Below are 25,776 nucleotides of genomic sequence, written 5' to 3'. Positions count from 1 at the left end.
GTGCTCACCTTGGTAGGCATGGGGAGGTTATTTTAGTCCGTGCGAGTCGGACACACCCTGCCGGCAGGCAGAAGTCCGTAGGGATTTTTTCCTCCCCCGAAGAAAAAAAAAAAAAAAAAAAAAGTAGGCTTACCAGAGAATGCGTCTTTGTCTTTGACTTTGACTTTCTGTACCTTACAACGCTTACAGGTACAAAAAGTTTCCTCCTTGACATTTACGTACATTAATAGTGACCCTCTTCAATTCAGCTCGAAGAGTACTGCGGCTTAAAATTTAATAAACTTCTCTCTTTCTATAACACATACGTGGGAGCCCTCATGGTGTAGATTTCTCGGTTCAGGTGACCAAGTAAACCCAGCCTGGTATACCATTTATTATGTTACTAGCTAAAAAGCTGTGATAGCCTTGTTAGGAGGACGTCCGCCTTCTAATCGGAGGTCGAGGTTCGATCCCGGGCACGCACCTCTAACTTTTCGGAGCTATGTGCGTTTTAAGTAATTAAATATCACTTGCTTTAACGGTGAAGGAAAACATCGTGAGGAAACCTGCATGCCTGAGAGTTCTCCATAATGTTCTCAAAAGTGTGTGAAGTCTACCAATCCGCACATGGCCAGCGAGGTAGACTATGGCCAAAACCCTTCTTACTCTGAGAAGAGACCCGTGCTCTGTAATGAGCCGGCGATGGGTTGATCATGATGATCGAGGCGAGGTTCTGCTTTAAAACGCAATATGCCAGCTACTGCTATGATAGCCTAGTGGTTAGGACGTTCGCCTTCAAATCGGAAGTCGGGGGTTCGATCCCGGGCACACACCTCTAATTTTTCGGAGGTACGTTTTAATCACTTGCTTTTACGGTGAAGGAAAAAATCGTGAGGAAGGAAACCTGCATGCCTGAGAGTTCTCAAAAGTGTGTGAAGTCTACCAATCCGCACATGGCCAGCGTGGTAGACTATGACCAAACCCCTTCTCTCTGAGAGGAGACCCGTGCTCTGTAGTGAGCCGGCGATGGGTTGATCATGATGATGAAGTATATAGCTATTTCTTTAGGTCTTCAAAAGTAATAATGTGTTTATTTTGTGACCTTCAAATTATCATAAGGTGTAAATTGTCATTAAAATTCACGGTTTAACTAACAAATATATAAACTTAGTGCATTCATGATTAGACTTTAGGTACATACTTAAATATCGTGTTCATTTAACCTTTTACATGAATCCCACTAATATTTAGTCAGTTTTAAAGATGGATTGCTTTAGTGACGTGTATTTTTGGAGACAGGTATAGGTACCTACCTATTTAGGTCTTTTTAGTTAAATTAAACACTTACCTACCATAGAGAATTCACCTCCTAGAGTACGCACATACAAGGTTTTGCATGAAAACAAATCGTAAAATGTTGGCGGGGGACAGGGGAGAATGCTTTGTTGTGATTGGTGGACTTAAAAGTCACGTAATCAAAACAATGTGCAGAATGAGGGTACCGAACGGGCGTGGGCCGACTTTTATGCTCAGCTCAGCTCAGGTTTGTTGGTTTGCCCTTCAATGATAGAACACGCCGCGACGGACCTACAGGGCTCGATGAGTTTTGTATCAATATACTTACACACACAGTATAGTTACAGTTTTATTATAAGTATATATATATATATATATATATATATATACTTATAATAAAACTGTAACAGGTCAAATTCTGTACATTGAAGATATTTTGAAAATTTTTTTTCGAGGGCACTCTATAATCGATACTGAACCCAAAACTGTAATTTTTTTCATTTTTGTCTGTCTGTCTGTCTGTCTGTCTGTCTGTCTGTATCACGGCCGCGCATCACGCTGAAACTACTGAATGGATTCCAATGAAACTTGGTACGATTTGAGGTCATACTATGAGGAAGAATATAGGATACTTTTTATCCCGAAATTCAGCATGGTTCCCGTAGGAGAGGGGATGAAAGTTAAAATGTATACTGAGTTGTAATTCATTAACGCGTAGTCCGATTTCATTCATTCTTTTTTTGTTAGAAAGGGGATATTTTAAAAATTGTTCCGTAAATATTTCAAGGTAATCGGTTTTTAACCGACTGTCAAAAAGGAGGTGGTTCTTTTTTCTACATCGATTTTTTCGAGGTTTCTGGACCGATTTGCAAAATTTTTATTTAAATCAACAAAAAAGTTTTCGTGGTGGTCACATAAAAAATTCTGGATTCAACTCCTTAATCCTGATGCTGCAGGGTTACTGCCCGCCTGAGTTATCAAGATTCAGGAAGTGTTCATAGTGAATTTATATTGTAGGTACCAAGCAAAAATTGATGCTGCAAAGTACTGAAGTCCTAAATCGTGGGGATTTTAGAATTTCTGATAGTGAATTGATATTTTTAAAAAAATTAAAAAAATTGAATCGACTGTTAGGCGGAACGAAGTTCGCCGGGTCAGCTAGTGTTGAATATACATAGTTGAAGACCTAAAGAGTGAGATAGACTACGTGTTGACTCGAACAATCAGAGTTCCCGCAGGATTTATAAAAAAAAACAACCCAGACGAAGTCGTGGGCATCATTTAGTAGTTATTCAATATCGCAAAAATATGATAAATTTATGGTATAGAAGCCATGCAGTTAGTGGTTCACAATAAATGAATAATAACTAATTGTTACAATTTAATTTAATTTATTTATGAATTAAGTTTTATCAAGATCAAATTAATAAAAGTCAAAATCCAAATAAAGGTAAGTAATTACAAATCAAACAAAATTAATAAAGTTTCCATGTGTAATGTAAAGTGTGTATAATATAATAAATCGTACGTAAAATAAATAAGTTGGGGACTGCTAATGGGATAGGTTAGCCAAATTTCAGCCCGATCCGTCCAGTAGTTTGAGCTGTGCGTTGAGAGATCAGCCAGTCAGTCATCAGTCAGTCACCTTTTCCTTTTACATAATACTAGCTTATGCTCGCGACTTCGCCCGCGTGGACTACACAAATTTCAACCCCCTATTTTACTCCCTTAGCGGTTAAATTTTCAAAAATCCTTTCTTAGCGGACGTCTACGTCATGACAGCTATCTGCATGCCAAATTTCAGCCCGATCCGTCCAGTAGTTTGAGCTGTGCGTTGATAGATCAGTCAGTCAGTCATCAGTCAGTCACCTTTTCCTTTTATATATTTAGATTTTGTTGGTATGTTTTTTGTGACCTTCAATTTATCACGGCCTCAAAATTTACATTAGAATAAGGTAGTGTACCTACACGATTTGTTTCAAAATAAAAAATTTTTACAAAAAAAATAAAAACCGACTTCGATACACAAACACTAAAAATTGAAAAATAATTTAATTTATTACCGAATATATTATGTATACAAGAGTTAATATAGTTCCATAATAATATTTTTTGGTGCCGGTGCCAATTAGCTTTAGCTGCGCGAATCGTCTAGACTTCATATTTTTATGAGACTCCACAATGGCACCTCATTGGCACCGACCCCAAAAAATATTATTATGGAACTATATTAACTCTTGTATACATAATATATTCGGTAATAAATTATTATTTTTCAATTTTTAGTGTTTGTGTATCGAAGTCGGTTTTTATTTTTTTTGTAAAAATTTTTTATTTCACAATTTTTAGTGGCCCCATGGAATTATGCTATGACTGGTTAATAATCTACTGTTTACTAAGCTATTACACTGATCGCGAGCAATTTACTCTTATCCGTTGAGGAGTTCCAGTATCTATCTTCGAAGATGTTCATCAGATCTTCACCAAATTGAAATGGGACCAACTTTGAACTATACCCTTTCAAACAAAAAAAGAATTTTCAAAATCGGTCCAGGCGTCTTTGAGTAATCGGGGAACATACATAAAAAATAAAAAAAAAAAAAAAAAAAAAAAAAAAAGATTCCGACGAATTGAGAACCTCCTCCTTTTTTTGAAGTCGGTTAATAAATACAATTAGTATTTTAATGAATAGACTTTAGGTACCTTCTGAAATGATGACGTGTTTTTTAACTTTTAAATGACTCCCAATATTTAGTCAGTTTTAAACATGGGCTGCCTTAGTGACGTGTATTTTTGGAGACAGGTATTGCACATTTCAATATTTAAGTATTTCAAAATCAGTTTTCTTCAATTTATTTTCACTCGTTTAAATACATGCCGTTTAGTTTTACTTCAACCATGTGTAAAGTTTACAAGAACAATTTTTTTTTCAGTGTGTGGTGCTCATTGCCAACTGCATGTTCTCAGTAGGTTCTGGTTTCATGCTGTCGTTTCCCTCGGTGCTGAATCCAGACATACTGTCCCCAAACAGCACTGGAATACATGCAACTCCGGATCAAGCTTCTTGGATAGGTAGGTGTTTGTGGGCAAGGCACAGAGCCTTGCCCACAAACACAAATACCTATAAGGCACTTGGATGACATTAACAGGAGGGTGCTGTTGGAAAACAAATGCTTAGAATATTCAAACAAGAACAAAGGGCACACTTGACGACAACATTAGTTCCGATTGAACCACGCGCCAAGATTGCCTTGTCGCACTGTAACGTCTATTTCATTAAGAGTCCCCGCAGACCACAAACTTTTTATCGGCCGATAGTTTGGTCGGTTTCTTAATCAGTATGAAGATGTAATCGTTATAATTTGCGCACTTACATACATCTTCATACTGATTAAGAAACCGATCAAACAATCGGCCGATAAAAAGTTTGTGGTCTGCGGGAACTCTAAAGCTGTGCCACTATAGCCATTAGCCACCGTGTGTGACACTTGTGTTCCCCGATATAACAGTAGGGTAACAGGTAACCGGTAATAAAGAAAAACGTACTAAGGGCATCAAGCATAACTGAGTACTGCGAGAGGGGTGTGATGACGTAACGCAAGAGCTCAGTGATTCGTCAACTTGTGATAACTGTCACCCTCCCGCACCGCTTCACTACCGCTGGAGCCTACTCAGAATATACGTTATACCGATAATTCTGTATATATGTGTTTTTTGTGCCATAATTGACTAATCTCTTCTGGTGGTAAGAAACGATGCAGTCTTAAATGGATACGGGCTAACCTGGAAAGGGTATGGTAGTTTTTTTTATTAAACTCTATGAATGGGAGCCGGTGATGTGCGCTCAACCGTGACAGTAAAAAAATCTTCACTGGACTGTTGTCGTGTCCAGGAACCCAGGTGGTCTGACTTTGTGAACTTATACATATATATTACTAGATCAAACTTCGCTAGCGTAATTCAGAATGTGTGGTGAGGCGACATCTAGTTTTAGCAAATGGAGAACAATATGAAAAAAATACGAGGTATGGCGCAAGAGGATCCACTGAACGCTGCTGATCGCACTGACAAATAGTCGTATCGCCACAAAACGTAGCAGGCGCGTGAGACAGGCTGGCATGATCAGTCTGAAGCGGTGACATAGGTGCGAGATCGTACCTTTCGGAGAAATTCTCGCCCGTCCCGTCCACGCTTTGCCTCGTGGATATGAAACCACCTGGGAGATTTCAATTCTCGCACATCCTATCCACTCCTCGCCTCGCTGGTGTGAAACAAACTTAGAAGCTTTCTATAAATAATTTCTGTCTTAACTACTCATTTTATTATACCCTAAAATTATCTCTTTCTGTTTCAGCTAGCAGCAGTGGAATTTCAGGCTTTGTTGGATTTTGCATGGCACCATACATTATGCAAATTTATGGTCGAAAATCTATAACCGTTGGATTGAATTTTCTTTCTGGTCTCGGTTTCCTTATATTCTCATTGGCAAATAACGTTCCCAGTTTATACGCAGCAAGAATCATACAAGGAATACCAATGTGTTCAGCTTATATTTCAACATTGATAGTGGGCGAATACTCACACCGAAAAAGACGAGGATATTTCACCGCTATAAAGAAAAGTACGGTTGCAATTGGTGCACTAATGTGCCACTTCTTAGGTATGTGTTGGACCTGGAAACAGATTGCTGCTTTGGCAACCATTCCATATGTTCTTGCAATACTTTCTACGCTTATGTGGCGTGAAAGTCCATCGTTTTTGGCTTTGACAGGAAGATATGATGAATGTGAAAAAACACATAGGTGGCTGTTTGGAGATAGTGTAAAGAGTAAGAGAGAATTAGAAGAGTTAATATCAAGTCAGATGGAAGTGAGGAACCGGACAAAGGACAAAGAAAACCTCCGGACTGTGATCAGGAAGTTGCTAAAGAAAGAATTCATCAAACCATTTTTAATTGTTTCTTTATTGACAATGATAATGGATGCAAGCGGATGTTTTTATATGGTTGCATATGTAGTTCAAATTCTAACTGAAGTCACAAATGACAAGTCTATCGCTACATATTTGACAATAGGTTCCGACATGTTAATATTGACTGCGTTAATAATATCATGTTTTGTGATCCGATGTTGTAAAAGACGCACATTATTATTTACTTCTGGTATAACTTGCGTGTTTTTGATGTGTCTTACAAGTTTGATTACATTTTTGAAATCTCGTTATCATATTGGGGAATCCTTGTATTGGTGGTTTATCCCTTCAATTATTTTATCAAATGTTTTCGTTCTTAACGTAGGGATCGTACCGGCAGGTTTTGCAATAATGTGCGAAATATTTCCATTAGAGTACAAAGGTGCAGGTGTTTGTGCATCGGGTATAGTTTTTACTATTTTATTTTCACTAGTTATGAAATTAACTCCATTGATGATGGAGAAAACAGGAGTCGAAGGTACATTTGGCATTTACGCACTTCACGTCGCTGTCGGTTTGTTGATATTATATTTCATTTTAAATGAAACTAAGGATAAAACGTTACAAGAAATAGAAAAAGAAATCAGAGGCATTAAAGAATCTAAAAATAAGTATTATTTAAATGAAGAACCACTGGTCAAATCATGATATCAATATTCTTCTGCTCAATAGCGCATTTGCATCTATACCGTCTTGCACTCCACCACAGTTGCCACCACATTTTACTAAAATATAATTCTGGCTCTTTTTCTTCCATCTGACCCTGTATCACAGAATATACACGCTGAAATTTTAATGGTTGTTTTCCCGAAGCGACATGATTTTGTCGTGGTATTACAATCGATTTATAAATATAAAAAAGTATTAGAGTCAAAAATGTCAAATTTACAATCGAGAAAAACAAAAATCGAATGAGGCCTCGAACCAATAGTGATACCGCGTGCGCGCAGGCTAGTTTATGCCGTATCACTACGCGCGGGAGCTTATTTTGCTCTAAACTTGTTCACTTTATTGGCAGTGCGGTTCGAGTGAATGTACCTACCTACTATTCAAGTTACGTCTAGGGAGTTACTATTGTTTCTCACACTTTCGAGTTGTCGTTTTTTTTTTGAATTATTTCAAAACAAAAACATTTTTATTTTTTAAGTTTAACTCAAAATTTCGATAGTAGGTAGGGGGAGTCCGGGAGAGTATACCCGCCTTCCACTAAAATGCTCATAAATCTTTATATACTTAAAAATCGCTATTTTCTATAAATTGTATCTTAAGCTGCACTATTTAGCTATATTTTCTCTTAATAAAGTTTGATACATCATTAATAGTTTATGAGTAATTAACGATTTCTACTAAAGTGACATTCGGCTAATATCTCCCGCCTGGGTGGGAGACTTGACCCCCCAAGTGGGGAGCCTTTACCCGGGTACAAAAATAGGCAAAATAATCATTACAGATTATAATTCTATAAAAAAATTAATCATAAAAATATGACACATAGTATTTTGTAGTAAATGAGAATTCCTTTTTGAATTGGAGCAATTAATACAAATAAACTGCTCCTCATCATGTCTTTATCATATTTGGACAATCCAACGGATTTTATGGTCATAAGTCTCATGTCCATAACTTTCTCTTCTCCACAGCTGAAACAAAACCAATTATAAATTTCGTCTCCCATGGACTATCAGAGCAACTCATACTTGGGTTCTTTGTCAGGGTCTGTCTAACCGTCACTTGACTGTAAAACTTGTCTTTTTCAATGGTCTTTTTACTGTCTTTTTCTCGTTGCTTTACCTTTTTGTTTTTAAGTCATTTTAATTTTCTTATTTTTTGGTGCATAATCATCTATATCATCATCTAGGTCTAGTCTTTCTGGCGTTTTTTTTTTTTTAATTTTAGTTTTTCTGGGCTGTCTACCACGACGAAGGAGCAGCCTTTGGAATTGAACGAATCATTTGTGGTACTACTATTTTCGGTCTATGTCGTAGGTAAATCAGAATCTACCGTTGTCACATCCATATTTTGAGATGTAGAAGCTACCTCTTCTGATTGTCTTAATATTGCAATTGGTTGCTCAGATTTTTTCCTCAGTCAAAATTGATGGTGAATTGGCTCTAGACGCCGCAGATAGATTCATGAATACTAATGCTGATGTTGAAGGCTCTGACTGACGTTGTACAGTAGATGATGAAGGTAATGAAGGAAGGCAGGACGATCGTGGTTACATCTGGAGGTAATACAAAAATATTATTACCGGAGAAACAACGGGCGAGATTACCCGGGGTAAAGTCTCCTCCCGACGCCAGGGTAATGTCTCCTACCCCACACAAATCTGTCAGTTATTACATTTTTATAAAAAACTATGACACTTAAGTAAAAGCTGTCTGCCGTAAATGTTACTAGGATAATTACACTTACGATGTATATAAATGATATACTGGAATCTATTCACAGTAAGAAACAGAAATAAAATATCGAAAATTTAAAAAATTTACTTACCGGCACGAAATTTTTTAGTTACTTCTCACTCCTAAACCAAACTGCCGATCGTAACGGTATCTCGTGAGCGAGGTGGGAGGCGCCTATGAAGTCTAAGAAGTGTGGCAAAGTCGCAATATCTAGTTCCACAAAGATTCTATGAGCAGTGGCTAATGTCTCCTACCTGCTAAACTCTCCCGGACTCCCCCTACTACTGAGGGCAAATCGTTCTGCCGCGGGAAGACAACCAGTAAAACTTCACCGTATATAGTACTAACGGTACCTGCACCACCAAACACTCAATTCACCCTACATATCTGATAAACATGTCACGTTAATATTAATTAAAGAGATTATTATATTTTGTAATCCAGTTAGTTTTACTTATATTACAAATATAATACTTGCTAACTATACTTTCATTTAATATTTTAAATATAATTAATAATTTAATTTTTTTGTAACTGTCCAATTATATTAGACTAACTAAATAGTACGCGACAGATCGAATGAGGAAGTTTCAGGGCGAACGTTCCATAAAATTGTCATAGATGGCGCTGTTTACTGCACCCACTAAAAACGAAAAATAATTTCCGAGCGAACGTGTACGCTATAATAATTTGTACGTAAAACATCCTGTAAAACAACAACGTCAATAAAACATACGGACTGGCTGTCCGTATGTTTTATTGACGTTACGTTGGCAGCTCTTTCCGCTCTGTCCTCTGAGGTTGTTAACTCAAGACTTGAAAACTGCAGAGACACCCTGGCCCAATACCGGGTGGTTCTACGCTAGGTACCAGAGCATGCTGGAATAGTTGGCAACGAAAATGCTGACATTCTGGCTAAATCATATAGCTAAAGGCCATCTATCTAGCCATCTGGCTAGCGCCATCTATGAAAATTTTATGGAACGTTCGCCCTGAAACTTCCTCATTGGCAATCGGGGTGGGAACGCCTTGCACACCCCCGCGTTAACCCGTTGCGGGATATCGCGGGTGAAGTGCGGTGTGCGGGGCGTCCCCCCTGCCTCATACTCCAATTGCCATCTCGACCTGTCTCGTACTATAACGTTGTTTTCGACGAACATTGTACATTGTATGAGGAGGGCGATGATCACTGCAACATAAAATCATTCTTGTGCTAGATCATCGTTCCCATTCGTTCGTTCGTTGTCAACCATAAGTTTAAATTAAATAAACAAGTACCTAAGTAGACAGGTTAGTATTATTCTAAAATATTATTATTAAAATGACAATATTCTTTTTCTTCTCAATAGTTAAATTTTTAGAGAGTGCTTGTAACTTATGTTTAATTGGTTTTCTTACATCTGATATTTTCTTCGCTATATTTAAAATCTGTTGCATATTTTGTACTGAACAGACAAACAAACTAATAATAAATTGATATTGCATTGTCATTAAGTTCCGATCTATTTTTAGGGTTCCATACCTCAAAAGGAAAAAAGCAACCCTGATAGGATTACTTCTTGTCTGTCTGTCTGTCGTGTCTGTCAAGGAAACCTATAGGGTACTTCCCGTTGACTAAAATTTGGTAAGTACGAGTAGGTAGGACTTATAACACCTTATAAGTAAAGGAATAAATCCAATAACCGTTTTGTAGTTACATCACAGAAAAAAAAAAAATGTGTTCATGAACAAAATATATTGGTATTTTCAATTTTCAAAGTTAGATAATTTTACCAAGTGGAGTATCATATTATAATAGGGCTTTACTTGGTTAGGGCTAGGTACATTCTAAAAAGATTTTTATTTATTTTTATGTCATGTAAAATGTCGAAACAATACGACTGCAATACGGAACCCTCGGTGCGCGAGTCTGACTCGCACTTGGCCGGTTTGTTTTATAGAGTGGCAATAGAAATACGTAAGTATAATATTATGTTTGTTTTGTGACCTTCTATTTATTATAATATGGTGTAAATAATTGTCTTTAAAATATAAGTATCTACTTACAAGGCTCGAATTCTTACAGATAGATACATAAAATTAGTGCTTTAATGGTTAGATTACTAAATATAATTTGACGTGTTTTCAGGGTTTCGTACCGAGGGGTGCCAACAACAGGACCCTATTACTAAGCCTCCGCTGTCCGTGCGTCCGTCCGTCCGTCCGCCTGTCTGTCTGTCAGCAGGGTGTATCTCATGAACCGTAATAGATAGACAGTTGAAATATTCATAGATTTTGTATTTCCATGCCGCTATAACAACAAATACCTAATAAAAAAAATCAAAATGGCTGCCATGAAAATTTAAATAAAATTAAAAAGTGTTATTTCTTTAACGATGGTACGGAACCCTTCGTGTGCTTGTCCGACGCGCACTTAATAATTTTTTTTTGTTTTTTGCTTAATGAAGACTACTATCTCATATTACTTAGTCAGTGTTAATAATGGACTGCCTTAGTGACGTGTATTTTTGGAGACAGGTAGGTAGGTACCTATGTTTAGGGGTTTTTGGGTTTTTTAGGATAAAACGACTGATGACGGATCGACGTGATTTTCAGCCTTCCGTACTCAAAGGGTGCCAACGGTCTCTATTACTAACACTCCGGTGTCCGTCCGTCCGTCTATCAATGGTCTGTATCTCGTGAACCACAATAGGTAGAGAACTGAAATTTTCACAGAATGTGTATTGCCGCTATAACAGCAAATACCTAGCAAAAAAATTAGCCGCCATAAAAATTAAGAAAAAAGAGTTATTTCTTTGACAATGGTACGAAACCATTAGGGTTGCAAACATTTTTTCGGCTGATTATAGTATTTTTCAGAATAAGCCACAAAAATATAGTACGCTTCAATTAAATATGGTATTCAATAGAAAAAGTAAATAAAGTCAAAAGCATTTCTCGTTTGACTCTAACCCTACACTATTTTATATTAAATTTTGTACATTTCGCCATTTTTGTCCAATGTGCCAAATGGCATGGCAAAAGTACCATTTTAATCCTTAATCCAGGGGTAAACCGTATTTTTGACATGAAAGTTGACACATAGAGCAAAAATTTCGAATGAGAACTTAAAACTTATTCACTACTAGCTGATGCCCGCGACTTCGTCCGCGTGGAATTAGGTTTTTAAAAATCCTGTGGGAACTCTTCAATTTTCCGGGATAAAAAGTAACCTATGTCCTTCCCCGGGATATAAGCTATTTCTATACCAAATTTCGTCAAAATCGGTTGAACGGTTGATTTAGGTTCTTGCAAACCCGTGGGAACTCTTTGATTTTTCGGGATGATAACCCTCCTTTGGGATTCTCCGCAGTCGGGTAAAAAGTGACATATGTCCCTCCCTAGGATGCAAGCTATCTTTGTGAAAAGCTAGCAGACAGACAGACAGACACACTTTCGCATTATAATATTAGTATGGAAGTATGGATATTTATTGTCTCACAGTCATCACATGAAACCTCGTGTTTAGAAACTTTTATCAAATAAAACAAAGAAATATTTTATCAACGAATAGGTACTATTATCATTTTCTATGGGGATTTGACAACTAAAGATTGCATCATTATGTTTCTTTTTCTTTGAGGCCAGTTTGTTTGGGAGTGACACCCTTTCTTTTATAAAATTAGGGATTTTTTGTTGAAAATAATGTTCTATCAATTAAATTTGAGAGCCTCAATAGCTCAACGGGTAAAGGAGTGGACTGAAAACCGAAAGGTCGACGGTTCAAACCTCGCCCGTTGCACTATTGTCGTACCTACTCCTAGCACAAGCCTGACGTTTAGTTGTAGAGGAAAGGGGAATATTAGTCATTTAACATTGCTAATATTCTTTTTAGCTAAATAAGCTGTGATAGCCGAGTGGTTACGACGTCCGCCTTCTAATCGGAGGTCGGGAGTTCGATCCCGGGCACGCACCTCTAACTTTTCGGAGTTATGTGCGTTTTAATTAATTAAATATCATTTGCTTTAACGGTGAAGGAAAACATCGTGAGGAAACCTACATGCCTGAGAGTTCTCCATAATGTTCTCAAAGGTGTGGGAAGTCTACCATTCCGCATATGGCCAGCGTGGTAGACTATGGCCAAAAACCCTTCTCACTCTGAGAGGAGACCCGCGCTCTGTAGTGAGCCGGTGATGGGTTGATCATGAATATTCTTTTTTAAAAAATATAGTATTTTTGCGTACTATATATTTGTTCAACAGTATATAGTACGCAGAGCCGATATATAGTACAATACTTTATAGTACGGTTGGCAACCCTAGGAACCATACCTGTGCGAGTTCGACTCGCACTTGACCTATACCTGGAAACTGAAATATAACTTTTAGTTCGGAAAATTAGAGTTTCCACGGGATTTACAAAAAACCTAAATCAACGCGAATGAAGTATCGAGCATCATAGTTACAATGGAATTCATAGTCATCCTTCATGTGTACATGACACAAATATCTGAATCGTCCTCTAAAGAAGCCCTTATCTTGACTATGAATGCAGGTGTTAATAACGCAAATATTTGATGAAGTTATAGGTCAGGTATAGGAGCCACTGTGTGGTTTACAATCACATAAATAAATAAAATTAATTAACAGTTGAAATTAAAAATAAATTACCTACTTGAAATAAAATGTCTATCTATTTTTTATTTATGAACTTGCTGCCCTGGCGAACTTCGTTCCGCCTAACAGTCGATTCAAATTTTTGAAATTTTTCTCTCCGTAAGAACCATCCTGTTACTTCAAGGAATATTATAAAAAAAGAATTAGCGAAATCGGTTCAGCGGTTCTCGAGATTTGCGATGAGCAACACATTTCGTGATTCATTTTTATATTATAGAGATTAAGTAAGTAAATTAATATTAGCATATTAATTTAACAAATTCGACTTTTAAAGGCAAAATAAAAAGCAGTAGAAATGAAGCAAAAATAAAGTTAAAGTTATAACATGTAGCGAGTAATAAGTCCGACGGCGCACGCGCCGATCCCAGGCGACGCGGGTTCGACTCCTGCCGGTTCGCAATTTTCGATATGTATTTAAAATTGTGTAGAAATTTCCTAGAAGTGCAGGTAGAACACTATAAAAATTATAAAATATAATTTGCGGGATTTATTATAATACTAGCTGATACCCGGGACTTCGTTCGCGTGGAATTAGGTTTTTTAAAAATCCCGTGGGAACTCTTTGATTTTCCGGGATAAAAAGTAGCCTAGTCAATCTCCAGGTCTTTATCTATACCCATGCAAATAATCACGTCAAGATCCGTTTTACCGTTGCGACGTGATTGAAGGACAAACTTAACCAACAAACAAACACACTTTCGCATTTATAATAAGGGTACTTACTGATTTTAACCACACTAACTCGCACATTTTTTTTCAAGTGTGTGGTGCTCATGACCAACTGCATGTTATCGGTCGGGACTGGTTTCATGCTGTCGTTTCCCGCGGTGCTGAACCCAGACATACTGTCCCCGAACAGCACTGGAATACATGCAACTCCGGATCAGGCTTCTTCAATAGGTAATTAAGAAAAACTTACTAACTCTGTATAACATTTTGTGATATCTCCTATTGGTAAGAAATGATGCAGTCTTAAATGGAAGTGGGTTAACCAGAGAAGGCATTTCTCATTAAAATTAAACTCTCCGTACTACAGCTCCGTAGAGAAAACTTCGTCAGCGCAATTCAGGATGTATGATGGGGAATTCAAGACCCTGTGGCGACATCTAGTTTGAGCGTTGTCAGTCACTTCGTCGCAGCGTAATGATGGCTGTAGAACCGTTCACATGAATTCGAGTAGCGTCGTCGAATGTGAAGACCATAGAGCAGAAACAAAGAGGAGTTGGCCTAAGCAACTGTGCACTGTGATTTTCAACTAGGTCCTGACGTCATCACTGTGGGCGGGGCCTTAGTTAGTATGCTGTCTGCGTTCGTCAGGTTCACATATATTGAGACTCGTATTATCGGTGTGTTTTCGCGTTTTTAAGAACAAAAGGATGAAGTGTTATGTTTTATCGTGTCAAAGTTATTCAGACAGACGTTCTGATGCTATGAATGGTATCACATTTCATTTGTAAGTAATTTTATACGTAATTTCTACACTTATTGACATCTAGTGTGAGATAGCTGAACTATGTAGTGACATCAATATATCGATGTTAGGTCGCTAAGCGAGTAGTTTTGCTACTAACCCGCAGATGGAAAATTGAGAAGTGGGCGGCGTTCCACAACCCCTCACCCCGCAAAATGTCACTCGATATTTCATAGGGAAATCTTAATACAACATCTCCTCTTTGTTTCTGCTCTATGGTGAAGACCGCCACATCCTAATCGGTCTCTTGAACCGGAATTGTAGATCACTTGGCGATGCGTATTTATTAGTATCAATCTAAGGATAACTAGCCACTACAGAAGCAATATGGTAGAAGCACCTGACAAAACCTGACCCAATTTAGGAATTAGATATTCCAAAAAGCGGTTCCTGCTGAGAACTGAAACTGAAAAAGACCCCATATCCCCTAATAGGTTTCTTGTAACGGAACGCTAGGCCGCTTCGGCTTGGTAGCACGTATAATCCAATCCGAGGGTACCTAGGCACTATAGAAGCAATCTGGTGGGAGCATCAGACCAGCCGGCCTAAGCCAATTTAGGAATTGTAAATTCTCTAATTGTCCCTGTCGGGAATTGATCTTGGATAAACCTCAGCGCACGCCGCACACCTCCGCACCGGAGAGGTTGTCTAATTTTGTAAAGCAACCTAAGAAACTTTCTATGAATACTTTCTTACTATTCTGTTTATAATAGGCTAAAATGATCTCTTTTTGTTTCAGCTAGCAGCAATGGAATTTCGGGCTTTGTTGGATTTTGCATGATACCATACATTATGCAAATTTATGGTCGAAAATCCGTAAACATTGGATTGAATTTCCTTTTCGGTCTCGGTTTCCTTATATTTGCTCTGGCAAATAACGTTGCTAGTTTATATGCGGCAAGAATCATGCAAGGAGTACCAATGTGTGCAGCTCATATTACAAACTTGATACAGGGAGAATATTCACACCCGAAAAGACGAGGATACTTCATCTCTATAAAGAAAAGTTCGATTGCGATTGGTTCACTACTGTGCCACTCCTTGGGTATGTGTTTAACCTGGAAACAGATTGCTGCTTTGGCTACCGTTCCATATGCTCTTGCAATAATTTTAACGCTTATGTGGCGTGAAAGTCCATCATTTTTGGCTTTGGCAGGAAAATATGATGAGTGTGAAAAATCACATAGATGGATATTTGGAGATGGAGCAAATAGTAAGAGAGAATTGGGGGAGTTAATATCAACTCAGATGGAAGTAAGAAACCAGACAAAGAACAAGAAAAACCTGAGGGCTGTAATCAGAAAGTTACTAAAGAAAGAATTCATAAAACCATTTTTTATTTTTTCTTTATTGGCAGTGATAATGGATGCAAGTGGAAGATTTTATATGCTTGCATATGTTGTACAAATTCTAACTGAAGTCACGAATGATAACTCTATGGCTACATATTTGACAATAGGTTCCGATGTATTAACATTAGCTGCGTTAATAATATCATGTTTTGTGATACGATGTTGTAAAAGACGTACATTATTATTTACTTCTGGTATAACTTGTGTGTTTTTAATGTGTCTTACAAGTTTAGTTACATTTTTGAAATCTCGTTATCATATTGGAGAATCCGTGTATTGGTGGTTTGCCCCTATAATTATTTTATTAAATGTTTTCGTTGTTAATGTAGGGATTGTACCCTCAAGTTTTGCAATAATGAGTGAAATATTTCCATTAGAATACAAAGGTACAGGTGTATGTGCAACGGGTATAGTCTTTACTGTTTTGTTTTCACTTGTCATGAAATTTACTCCATTGATGATGGAGAAAACAGGAGTCGAAGGTACATTTGGCATTTACGCACTTCACGTGGCTGTTGGTTTGTTGATATTATATTTTATTTTAAATGAAACTAAAGATAAAACGTTACAGGAAATAGAAAAAGAAATCAGAGGCGTTAAGGAGTCTAATTTTAATGAGTATTATTTAAATGATAAACAATTGATCGAAGCGTGATACCATTATTCATCTTTTTCTCGATAGTGCCCTCTTGGAGTCTTGTCAGAGGGATTGTGACTTATATGATAATGTAGGTAATCGTCACGTCACCAGCCTCCTTATTTTTGCGTCGCACCGCCTCCCTCGCGATGTTCCTCTGGTAACGTTGCGGGAGTAGGTTCCCAACCACGGTTGTCTACGTCACCACATTAACTAAATTGTCCACTGAGTAATTTATTGTACTTAAGTTCTTTAGCTCTTTTTTTTCCCCTGACCTTGTACGTTCAAACATAACATTTTTTTTTCGAGCGTTCATTTCTGGAGGATACCAATGTTACTTTATGTTTTAGTAAAAATCTAGCATTACAAATTATTTCTAATCTATCCAGTTTTACAAAATAGGTACCTATCTATTTATGATTAAATTTGTTTTACGGTACCTACTGATTTCATTATTGTTATTGTTTTGGTTAACCAGTTGAGTAGTAGGTCCCACTGTACCTACGTGTGTTATAATTTTGTTATAATATGTATGAAGGTAAGTTTAGATCATTTAGAATAGAAGTATTTCTTAGTTTTTGTATTTGGTGTCCATTGAAGTGCATCATTCTAATATTCCTAATAATATTATAATTGCGAAAGTGTGGATGTTTGGATGTTTGTTACTTAATCACGCAAAAACGGCTGAACGGATTTGGATGAAATTTGGAATGGTTATACCCGGGATTAACACATATGCTACTGTTTATCCCGGAAAATCAAAGAGTTCCCGCAGGATTTTCAAAAATGTAAATCCACGCGGACAAAGTCGCGGGCATCACCTAGTAATTTATAATTTAGTTTTAGGTTTAAAGACTTTATTTTCTCAAAAAAAAACAATAGTTCACTTACATGAGAATAATTTAAATATAAATATACAAGAAAACATCATTTAAGGTATGGTGAATTTAATAATTAATTAATTTTTTATAATTTTTACTTAAAAGGGAGCAGACTTTAAAATGATTAAAATAAAACATTGAGATACATTAAATAAATGATAATTAGATTCCGTTTAAAATATTAACAGGACATTATAATTTCTTTTATTTAACATCAGCCTTTATACCATAAAATATATAGGTAGGTACTATCCAAAAGTAAATGCCTAAATTAATTTGTTTTACTGTGTCCAAATCCATTCTTTAGTTTCAGCGTGAAGCTTACACAGACATTGAATTTTATATTATCGATAATAGTGCTTTCTCCGATTAAAAGCTTTGTGTTAAAAAAAATACCTACCATAATAATCCAGTTACAGTTTTATTATAAGTAGGTAAGTTAGGTACTTGTAGATTTTCATTATAAACGCCTAAAATAAAAAAAATACTAATAACGTTGATTAAAACAGTGATCAAACGGATCAAACGTATTAAAACATGTTTGTTTTATAACCTTCACATTACCATACCTACCATTCCCGCCTTTAGGACACTTAATGGGCGTTTCGTGAACAAGACATTTTGTGTGGTAGGATTGATCCTTAGGACTCAGGGAAGCCATCATTGACTTATATATTACTTCGTATGGACAGGGTTATTGAACAAACAAAATGACACCGATACATTGGTGCTTAATTGCTTATGCATCAATGCAACCTCAATGACGTCTGGATTTCAAACGGGTCGTTCATTAGTTTCTAAGAGGTGGCGCTGATTTATTTGGTTTCTAAACCGTGAAAAATTTTGTTCGCTTGACCATATCTTGTCATTTATATCGATGGAAGCCATCAAGATTTTTGTTGTTCAGTCTGATCTTGATACCGACATTAGTTAAGCTACTCGACCAAGTTTGGTATCATTTTTGAAATCATATTGGCATCATTCAGAGTAACAAATCAGTAAAGTGATGGTTTCCTTTTTTATTGACTACCAAAAAAATTATAGCACTACTTGGAATTATAATATGTAGGCACGAGTTCATAGTTTGAACGTAACATGTTCACATTAACTGTAACGTAAGATGCAACTCTTTAATAATTCGATACAAGTAGGTTGCATACGCAGCAAATTGAAAGAAAGGTGATACCAAATTATGTAAGTGACATTAAGAAACAATATTAAAACAAAACCAAACCAATAACAAACTTAACCTACTAGCCTCCTCTCTCCGCCCCAAAATTGACATAAAAATCTTGATCAACCCTACCACATACCATATCTTGTTCACGAAACACGATGGTACCTATGTGGTAGGGTAAAAACAAGTATTAAGTATGCACTTTTTAGTTGTGTGCAGTGGAACTGTACGATGAAAATTGACATTAAAAATACAGGATTTTTAAAAATCAGTGCTTAATGTTTAGAATCTACGAGTGGATAATGACGTGTTTTCTACCATTCAAATGAAATCTAATATAACCAGTTTTAACGATGAGCTGCTTTAGTGATGTTTATTTTTGGAGACAGGTATGTTTATATAATATATTATATTTTTTTAAATAATAATCTTTAATTTTTGTAGTGTTGGTAGGTACTTGGTAGCTTATAAAATAATTTTAGAAAGTATACCCAGAAATCCGGGCATAGTAAATCAAGCCGGATTTTTAAAGCAATCAAGCTTTTATTTAGTTTTATTTTTTAGACAAATAAGTACATTAAAAAGTAATTCACGCTAAGTAATTTTGTATTAAAAAAAATTGCTGAAATTTCCGATTAACAGATGTATTTCTATCATTAATTAATTAAATGGTAGTCGAATAAATTAATTCAGGATATTATCTTAAAAATTTAACAAGTTAATAACAAACAGCAAACAACAATTTGCTTTTTAGCTTGTTAATTTTTAAATTATTTAACTAAAGAATTTACATTCATTATTTATTTCTTAAATTACAGGAACTTATTTTTAAAATGAATAAATGTAAAAATTATGCACAAATTCGTACTATTAATTTAATTAAATAAAATATGTATATGAAATCTCTAAAAAAAATTATTATTATTTATTATTATTGTTGCGATGTTGTAAATGGATATCAGTACCTAGTACTTTATTGTTCTTATGGTAATTTTAATTTTTAACCGACTGAGAAATAAGGAGGTTTTACTTTTTAACTAAGAGAATGAATAAATTAATGAATGAAATAGGCTTTATTGTACACCAACAGTAAAGTGAAAACAAAGACATCTCTATAAATATAAAAATGAATCGCTGAATGTGTTGCTGATCGCAAATCTCGAGAACAGCTGAACCGAATTCGCTAATTCTTTTTTTATAATATTCCTTGAAGTACGAGGATGGTTCTTACGGAGATTTTTTTTTTAATCCTGAAAAAGAATCTACTGTTAAGCGGTACGAAGTTCGCCGGGGCAGCTAGTAATAAAATAAAATAAAATAAAATGTACCTAGGTATTTATTTTTATTCGGTGCTTATTTTTTTCAAGTGTGTGGTGCTCATAGGCAACTGTATGCTATCGGTCGGTACTGGTTTCATGCTGTCGTTTCCCTCGGTGCTGAATCCTGACATACTGTCGCCAAACAGCACTGGAATACATGCAACTTCAGATCAGGCATCTTGGATAGGTAATTTTTTTTAAAGAATATTAGCTATGTTAAATGACTAATATTCCCCTTTCCTCTCCAACTAAGCGTCATGCTTGTGCTAGGAGTATAGGTACGACAATAGTGCAACGGGCGAGGTTTGAACCGTCGACCTTTCGGTTTTCAGTCCACTCCTTTACCGGTTGAGCTATTGAGGCTCTAAAAGAATAACTAACATTCATTATAGAAACCTGTGACTGTGATCTCACCTGGTGCCAAGGAACTATGTAGTGCTGTGTACTGCAGTCTACAATGGAACCGAAATAATTTTGAAAGAGTACAGGAGTTTTAGAATTCTGCCTGCCAAGCCTTCTATCTGTTTGTATGTCACAGACATTTCAAAAAAATTGGGCAATGACGTTAAAATTTAGCACAGCTAAGGACAACTTGTTACCGCTACACAGGCATATCAATTTTTTTTTAAATATATCCAATATATTGGGATATTTTATTGAGCAATATTTTGGGAGCACCAAAAAGAACCTGAGCTAAAGCCAATTTAGGACTTATACTTTTACAAATATATATGCTATGCCAGAAATTATACTCGGAAAATATCCCTGCACCAGGGAGGTAGTCTAGTTTTGTCAAGCAATAAAAAATAAAAAGCTTTTTATGAATTATCTTTTTCTATTCTATTTTAAAATGATCTCTTTCTATTTCAGCTAGCAGCAATGGAATTTCGGGCGTTGTTGGATTTTGCATGGTGCCATACATCATGCAAATTTATGGTCGAAAATCCGTTCACATCGGACTAAATTTTTTTGCTGGTCTCGGATTCCTTATATTTTCACTGGCAAATAATGTTTCCTGTTTATACGCGGCGAGAATTATGCAGGGAGTATCAATGTGTGCAGTTTATATTTCAACCTTAATACTTGGAGAATACGCACACCCGAAAAGACGTGGCTACTTTGTCACTGTAAAAAAATGTATGGTTGCAGTAGGTTCACTGATGTGCCATTCCTTGGGTATGTGTTGGACCTGGAAACAGATTGCTGCTTTTGCAACCATTCCATACACTCTTGGATGTTTTTTTACACTTTTGTGGCCTGAAAGTCCATCGTTTTTGGCTTTGATAGAAAAATATGATGAATGTAAAAAATCACATAGGTGGCTGTTTGGAGACGGCGCAAAGAGTAAGAGAGAGTTAGAGGATTTAATATCAACCCAAAAAGAAGTGAGAAACCAGAAAAAGAACAAGGAAAACCTGAGGTTTGTGATAAAAAATTTGCTAACAAAAGAATTCATAAAACCATTTTTAATTGTTTCTTTATTGACATTGATAATAGATGCAAGTGGAAGATATTATATGTTTGCATATATAATCCAAATTCTAACTGAAGTTACGAATGATAAATCTATCGCTGCATACTTTACAATAGGTTCCGATATATTAACATTAGCTGCGTTAATAATGTCATGTTTTGTGATACGATGTTGTAAAAGACGGACCTTACTATTCACTACTGGAATAACTTGTGTGATTTTAATGTGTCTTACCAGTTTGATAACATTTTTGAAATCTCGTTATAATATTGGAGAATCTGTGTATTGGTGGTTAATTCCTTCAGTTATTTTATTAAATATTTTTATAGTTAACGTAGGGATTATACCCGCAAGTTTTGCAATAATGTGCGAAATATTTCCATTAGAACACAAAGGTACAGGTATATGTGCAACGGGTATAGTCTTCACTGTTTTGTTTTCGCTTGTCATGAAATTCACTCCATTGATGATGGAGAAAACAGGAGTCGAAGGTACATTTGGCATTTACGCACTTCACGTGGCTGTCGGTTTGTTGATATTATATTTCATTTTAAATGAAACTAAAGATAAAACGTTACAGGAAATAGAAAAAGAAATCAGAGGCGTTAAACAATCTAAGTTTAATGGGTATTATTTAAATGATAAACCACTGATTGAAAAGTGATATAAGTGGTAAAGTCTTTAATAGAGTGGTCATCATTTATGGGATGATGTAGATTGTAGGTTATGTCAGTAATTGTCATCCTCCTCCATAAGTCCATGCCTGATGTCTCCTTGCCTCAGACTGACTGACTGAGAGGCTGACTCCAAGCCTCCTTGTTTTGTGGCAGCGCTAAACAAGTAGGCATGGATACCTATTCAAGAGTGAATAGGCATCTTCTAGGCAATCGCGCTTCTTAGGCTGCATCATTACTTGCCACCAGGTGTGATTGCAGCCAAGTGCTAGTCTATAAATTAAAAAAAGAAACAGTTGCCTCGGACACTGCATTTACTAAATCGTCTATCGAGGACGTTTACTCAGAACGTCCTCTGGCACTATTTTCTTTCATCTGACACTGTGCCATCAAACGCTTACGTACGCTATCTCTATATAAAAATGAATCGCTAAATGTGTTGATGATCGCCAATCTCGAGAACAGCTGAACCGATTTCGCTAATTCTTTTTTGTAATATTCCTTGAAGTACCTACGAGAATGGTTCTTACGGAGAGATTTTTTTTTTTTTAAATCCTGAAAAAGGCTGGTGAGAGTGTAAGGAGGAAAGACTGTTAGGCGGTACGAAGTTCGCCGGGGCAGTTAGTTGTAGGTACATAAATATCTAGGATTAGGCATTTTTAAACTAGTTAGTTTTACAAAGTACGTATTTACTGATACGTAACAATTGCATAAAACTAACTTTACGGTAACTACTAAGTTTATTGTTTTAGTTAAAGAAGTGTGCAATATTAGAGTAGTATAATACCATAGTATTTTTCACTTATATTTACTACACGTAAATGCATTTACATGTAGTTTACATTTACTACATGTAATTTTATTGTTTAGTTTTTAATAATGTTTAATTCACCTAGCTAGGTATTTGAATACCTATTTAATTATTATATAATTTCCTATGATTTTAACATAAGTAGCATAATATTATCTTATGGACGAAGTCGCGGGCATCAACTAGTATTAAATAAATGTAGGCAAGTATAAGTCCCGCAAATTGCTATTGCGCTGACACCATTTCTCATTAACATTGAAATGACGTCATTTTGACGTTAGCCAAATAAAAATATACCATCAGCTCGAAACTTCAGTCTAGTGCTGACGTCACTAAAATGGCGGCCACGCGAATTATCAATTTGCGGGACCTATATGTTATTTTGTCTACACCCATGCTTTAAATCCTCTATAAAAGATTCTGAAACAGTTAGCTTATTGCCAACATTAAAACACCCAATATCTTAATAACCATTAAAGCATCCAAACGAGTGTTATAATGTTGTACTGAATTTCATTATAACACTCCTGTGAAAAAGAGACAGCGCTATACTGCTGGCATAACGAGACAGATTTAAGCCAGCAGTATAGCGTGTTTTAGTGTCCCTCTTTATACAACAGTTGCATAATTAACTATAAAATAACATAGTAAAATAATAAAGACCATTTCATGTATTTAGATTATAATGAGGCTGACATGTACATATATTATATAAAAAGCCTTAAATAAATAAAGAATACAAAAAACCAAAGGCCATTGATTTCAAAGTCACCCTGTAATTAAAAATTCATACCCTACCTTCCATAATATATATCCTCGAAATATGCAAATTTGTAAAAAGAAATATACACTTATACACAAAAAAAGAAATCAAATCCCGTCGATTTCCCGAAAGACATGCAAATAAATTAAACCTTCCGCAATCAAATTTAGTACTGCATACCTCGAGTCCCTACGTAATGTCTATAAAGATATATAATAATTTACCAGACAAAATTCGTAACAGAAACAATGAAAATAAATTCAACAAAATATTAAAAAACTTTTTATTAGAAAAGGGCTACTATGCCGTAAATGATTTCCTAAACGACGAACATAAAAATAAATAATAATATCGGTCTCCCTACTAAGGTCTAAGGACCAAATTGCGACACCCAAACTGGGTATCCATAATACTTTGTACATCTAAATATATAAAAGGAAAAGGTGACTGACTGACTGACTGACTGAATGACTGACTGACTGACTGACTGATCTATCAACGCACAGCTCAAACTACTGGACGGATCGGGCTGAAATTTGGCATGCAGATAGCTATTATGACGTAGGCGTGCGCTAAGAAAGGATGTTTGAAAATTCGACCTCTAAGGGGGTGAAATAGGGGTTTGAAATTTGTGTAGTCCACACGGACGAAGTCGCGAGCATAAGCTAGTACTTAATATGATGGAAATGCAATAAATTGAAATTGTAATGTATGAAGAAGGTCGAGGTTACTTTAGTTCATCATTTGATCCTCGAGACCAAATTGACGTTTCGTTAGGGTTGCCATAACTTCTAGGTACCAAGACGGGACGTTTTTCCTCCTCCGATGCCCAAAACCGGACATGCAGCTTTTCAACTACACCATTATAATATAATATACATAGCATGCATGTGCAAGTGATCTCAACCGTATTAAAAGTATAATATAAAAAAATATTAAATCAAATTTTTTTAATGCAAAATTTTTTTTTCGCCAAGTTATATTTTGAAGTTGATTTTACTTTTGCAATAACTTCTTTTTCTTTTTTTTTCATATAATCGTAGAACTGGGCGCATGTAATTTTAAAATTGTGTTAGCGATTGGCCCGCACGCCGCGCCGGCCCCTCACCTCTCATGCGCGCGTCCCCGCACATCGCCACTGCGCGAAAACAGGCACCCACGCTACTCGGTGTACTTCTGTCTTTTGTCGAAATATGGGGCTTGCGACAGACGTAAATTTCGCAATCATTGCTGTTGCTGTTGCAAAACAGCGGCTAGAGATCTCTCTCTATAGCCACAAAGCAAAATAAGAAGAAGAGAGATAGCAAATGAACTGTCGCTACTGCAACGTTTTACGAAATCCGCCATTAAGATTAGTCAGTCAATCAGTCACCTTTTCCTTTTATATATTTAGACTAGCTTATGCCCGCGACTTCGTGCGCGTGGACAACAGAAATTTCAAACCCCTATTTTACCCCTTTAGGGGTTGAATTTTGAAGAATCCTTTCTTAGCGGATGCCGTCGTCGTTATAATAGCTATCTGCATGCCAAATTTCAGCCCGATCCGTCCAGTAGTTTGAGCTGTGCATTGATAGATCAGTCAGTCAGTCAGTCACCTTTTCCTTTTATATATTTGGACTAGCTTATGCTCGCGACTTCGTCCGCGTGGACTACACAAATTTCAAACCCCTATTTTACCCTCTTAGGGGTTGAATTTTCAAAAATCCTTTCTTAGCGGATCATCATCATCATCATCATGATCAACCCATCGCCGGCTCACTACAGAGCTCTGGTCTCCTCTCAGAGAAAAGGGTTTTGGCCATAGTCTACCACGCTGGCCTGTGCTAGACTTCACACACCTTTGAGAACATTATGGAGAACTCTTAGGCATGCACGTTTCCTCACGATGTTTTCCCTCACCGTTAAAGCAAG

At 36.4% G+C, this 25,776-nt stretch overlaps 3 protein-coding genes across 5 annotated transcripts; all 3 read left to right on the top strand.

Annotated features, from left to right (window-relative positions):
• Positions 1 to 4,015: 4,015 nt before the first annotated feature.
• On the top strand, positions 4,016 to 6,894 carry LOC117993244 (facilitated trehalose transporter Tret1-like). Its single transcript, XM_069506338.1, has 3 exons — positions 4,016 to 4,078; positions 4,209 to 4,347; positions 5,630 to 6,894. Exons 1-3 carry the CDS (start codon positions 4,043 to 4,045, stop codon positions 6,892 to 6,894), a joined length of 1,440 nt encoding a protein of 479 aa, XP_069362439.1. The 5' UTR covers positions 4,016 to 4,042.
• Positions 6,895 to 11,137: 4,243 nt separating this feature from the next.
• LOC117993331 (facilitated trehalose transporter Tret1-like) lies at positions 11,138 to 16,788 on the top strand. Of its 2 annotated transcripts, none has more exons than XM_034981126.2 (2): positions 11,138 to 11,168; positions 15,517 to 16,788. In XM_034981126.2, the coding sequence occupies exon 2, from the start codon at positions 15,555 to 15,557 to the stop codon at positions 16,782 to 16,784; it is 1,230 nt and encodes a 409-aa protein (XP_034837017.2). In that variant the 5' UTR covers positions 11,138 to 11,168; positions 15,517 to 15,554; the 3' UTR covers positions 16,785 to 16,788. The 2 variants fall into 2 exon arrangements, with proteins under 2 accessions (XP_034837017.2, XP_069362725.1); XM_069506624.1 differs by lacking the exon at positions 11,138 to 11,168 and adding an exon at positions 14,094 to 14,206.
• Positions 16,789 to 19,111: 2,323 nt separating this feature from the next.
• On the top strand, positions 19,112 to 23,826 carry LOC138403990 (facilitated trehalose transporter Tret1-like). Of its 2 annotated transcripts, XM_069506617.1 has the most exons (3): positions 19,112 to 19,213; positions 20,192 to 20,330; positions 21,014 to 23,826. In XM_069506617.1, exons 1-3 carry the CDS (start codon positions 19,178 to 19,180, stop codon positions 22,279 to 22,281), a joined length of 1,443 nt encoding a protein of 480 aa, XP_069362718.1. In that variant the 5' UTR covers positions 19,112 to 19,177; the 3' UTR covers positions 22,282 to 23,826. The 2 variants fall into 2 exon arrangements, with proteins under 2 accessions (XP_069362718.1, XP_069362719.1); XM_069506618.1 differs by lacking the exon at positions 20,192 to 20,330 and having other exon boundaries at positions 19,170 to 19,213.
• The last annotated feature ends 1,950 nt before the right edge of the window (positions 23,827 to 25,776 follow it).

This window comes from Maniola hyperantus, chromosome 23, assembly GCF_902806685.2.
Source record: "Maniola hyperantus chromosome 23, iAphHyp1.2, whole genome shotgun sequence".
NCBI lineage: Eukaryota > Metazoa > Arthropoda > Insecta > Lepidoptera > Nymphalidae > Maniola > Maniola hyperantus.
Note: the sequence above shows the minus strand (reverse complement) of the source record. Positions and strands in the feature narration are given on the sequence as shown.

Excerpts from the sequence above, each read along its gene's own strand:
- LOC117993244 (XM_069506338.1), top strand. The coding sequence starts at position 4,043 with ATGGGCTGCCTTAGTGACGTGTATTTTTGGAGACAG. Across the intron at positions 4,079-4,208 it reads ACGTGTATTTTTGGAGACAG|TGTGTGGTGCTCATTGCCAA; the intron begins GTATTGCACATT and ends TTTTTTTTTCAG. Across the intron at positions 4,348-5,629 it reads GGATCAAGCTTCTTGGATAG|CTAGCAGCAGTGGAATTTCA; the intron begins GTAGGTGTTTGT and ends TTTCTGTTTCAG.
- LOC117993331 (XM_069506624.1), top strand. The coding sequence starts at position 14,116 with ATGCTGTCGTTTCCCGCGGTGCTGAACCCAGACATACTGTCCCCGAAC. Across the intron at positions 14,207-15,516 it reads GGATCAGGCTTCTTCAATAG|CTAGCAGCAATGGAATTTCG; the intron begins GTAATTAAGAAA and ends TTTTTGTTTCAG.
- LOC138403990 (XM_069506617.1), top strand. The coding sequence starts at position 19,178 with ATGAGCTGCTTTAGTGATGTTTATTTTTGGAGACAG. Across the intron at positions 19,214-20,191 it reads ATGTTTATTTTTGGAGACAG|TGTGTGGTGCTCATAGGCAA; the intron begins GTATGTTTATAT and ends ATTTTTTTCAAG. Across the intron at positions 20,331-21,013 it reads AGATCAGGCATCTTGGATAG|CTAGCAGCAATGGAATTTCG; the intron begins GTAATTTTTTTT and ends TTTCTATTTCAG.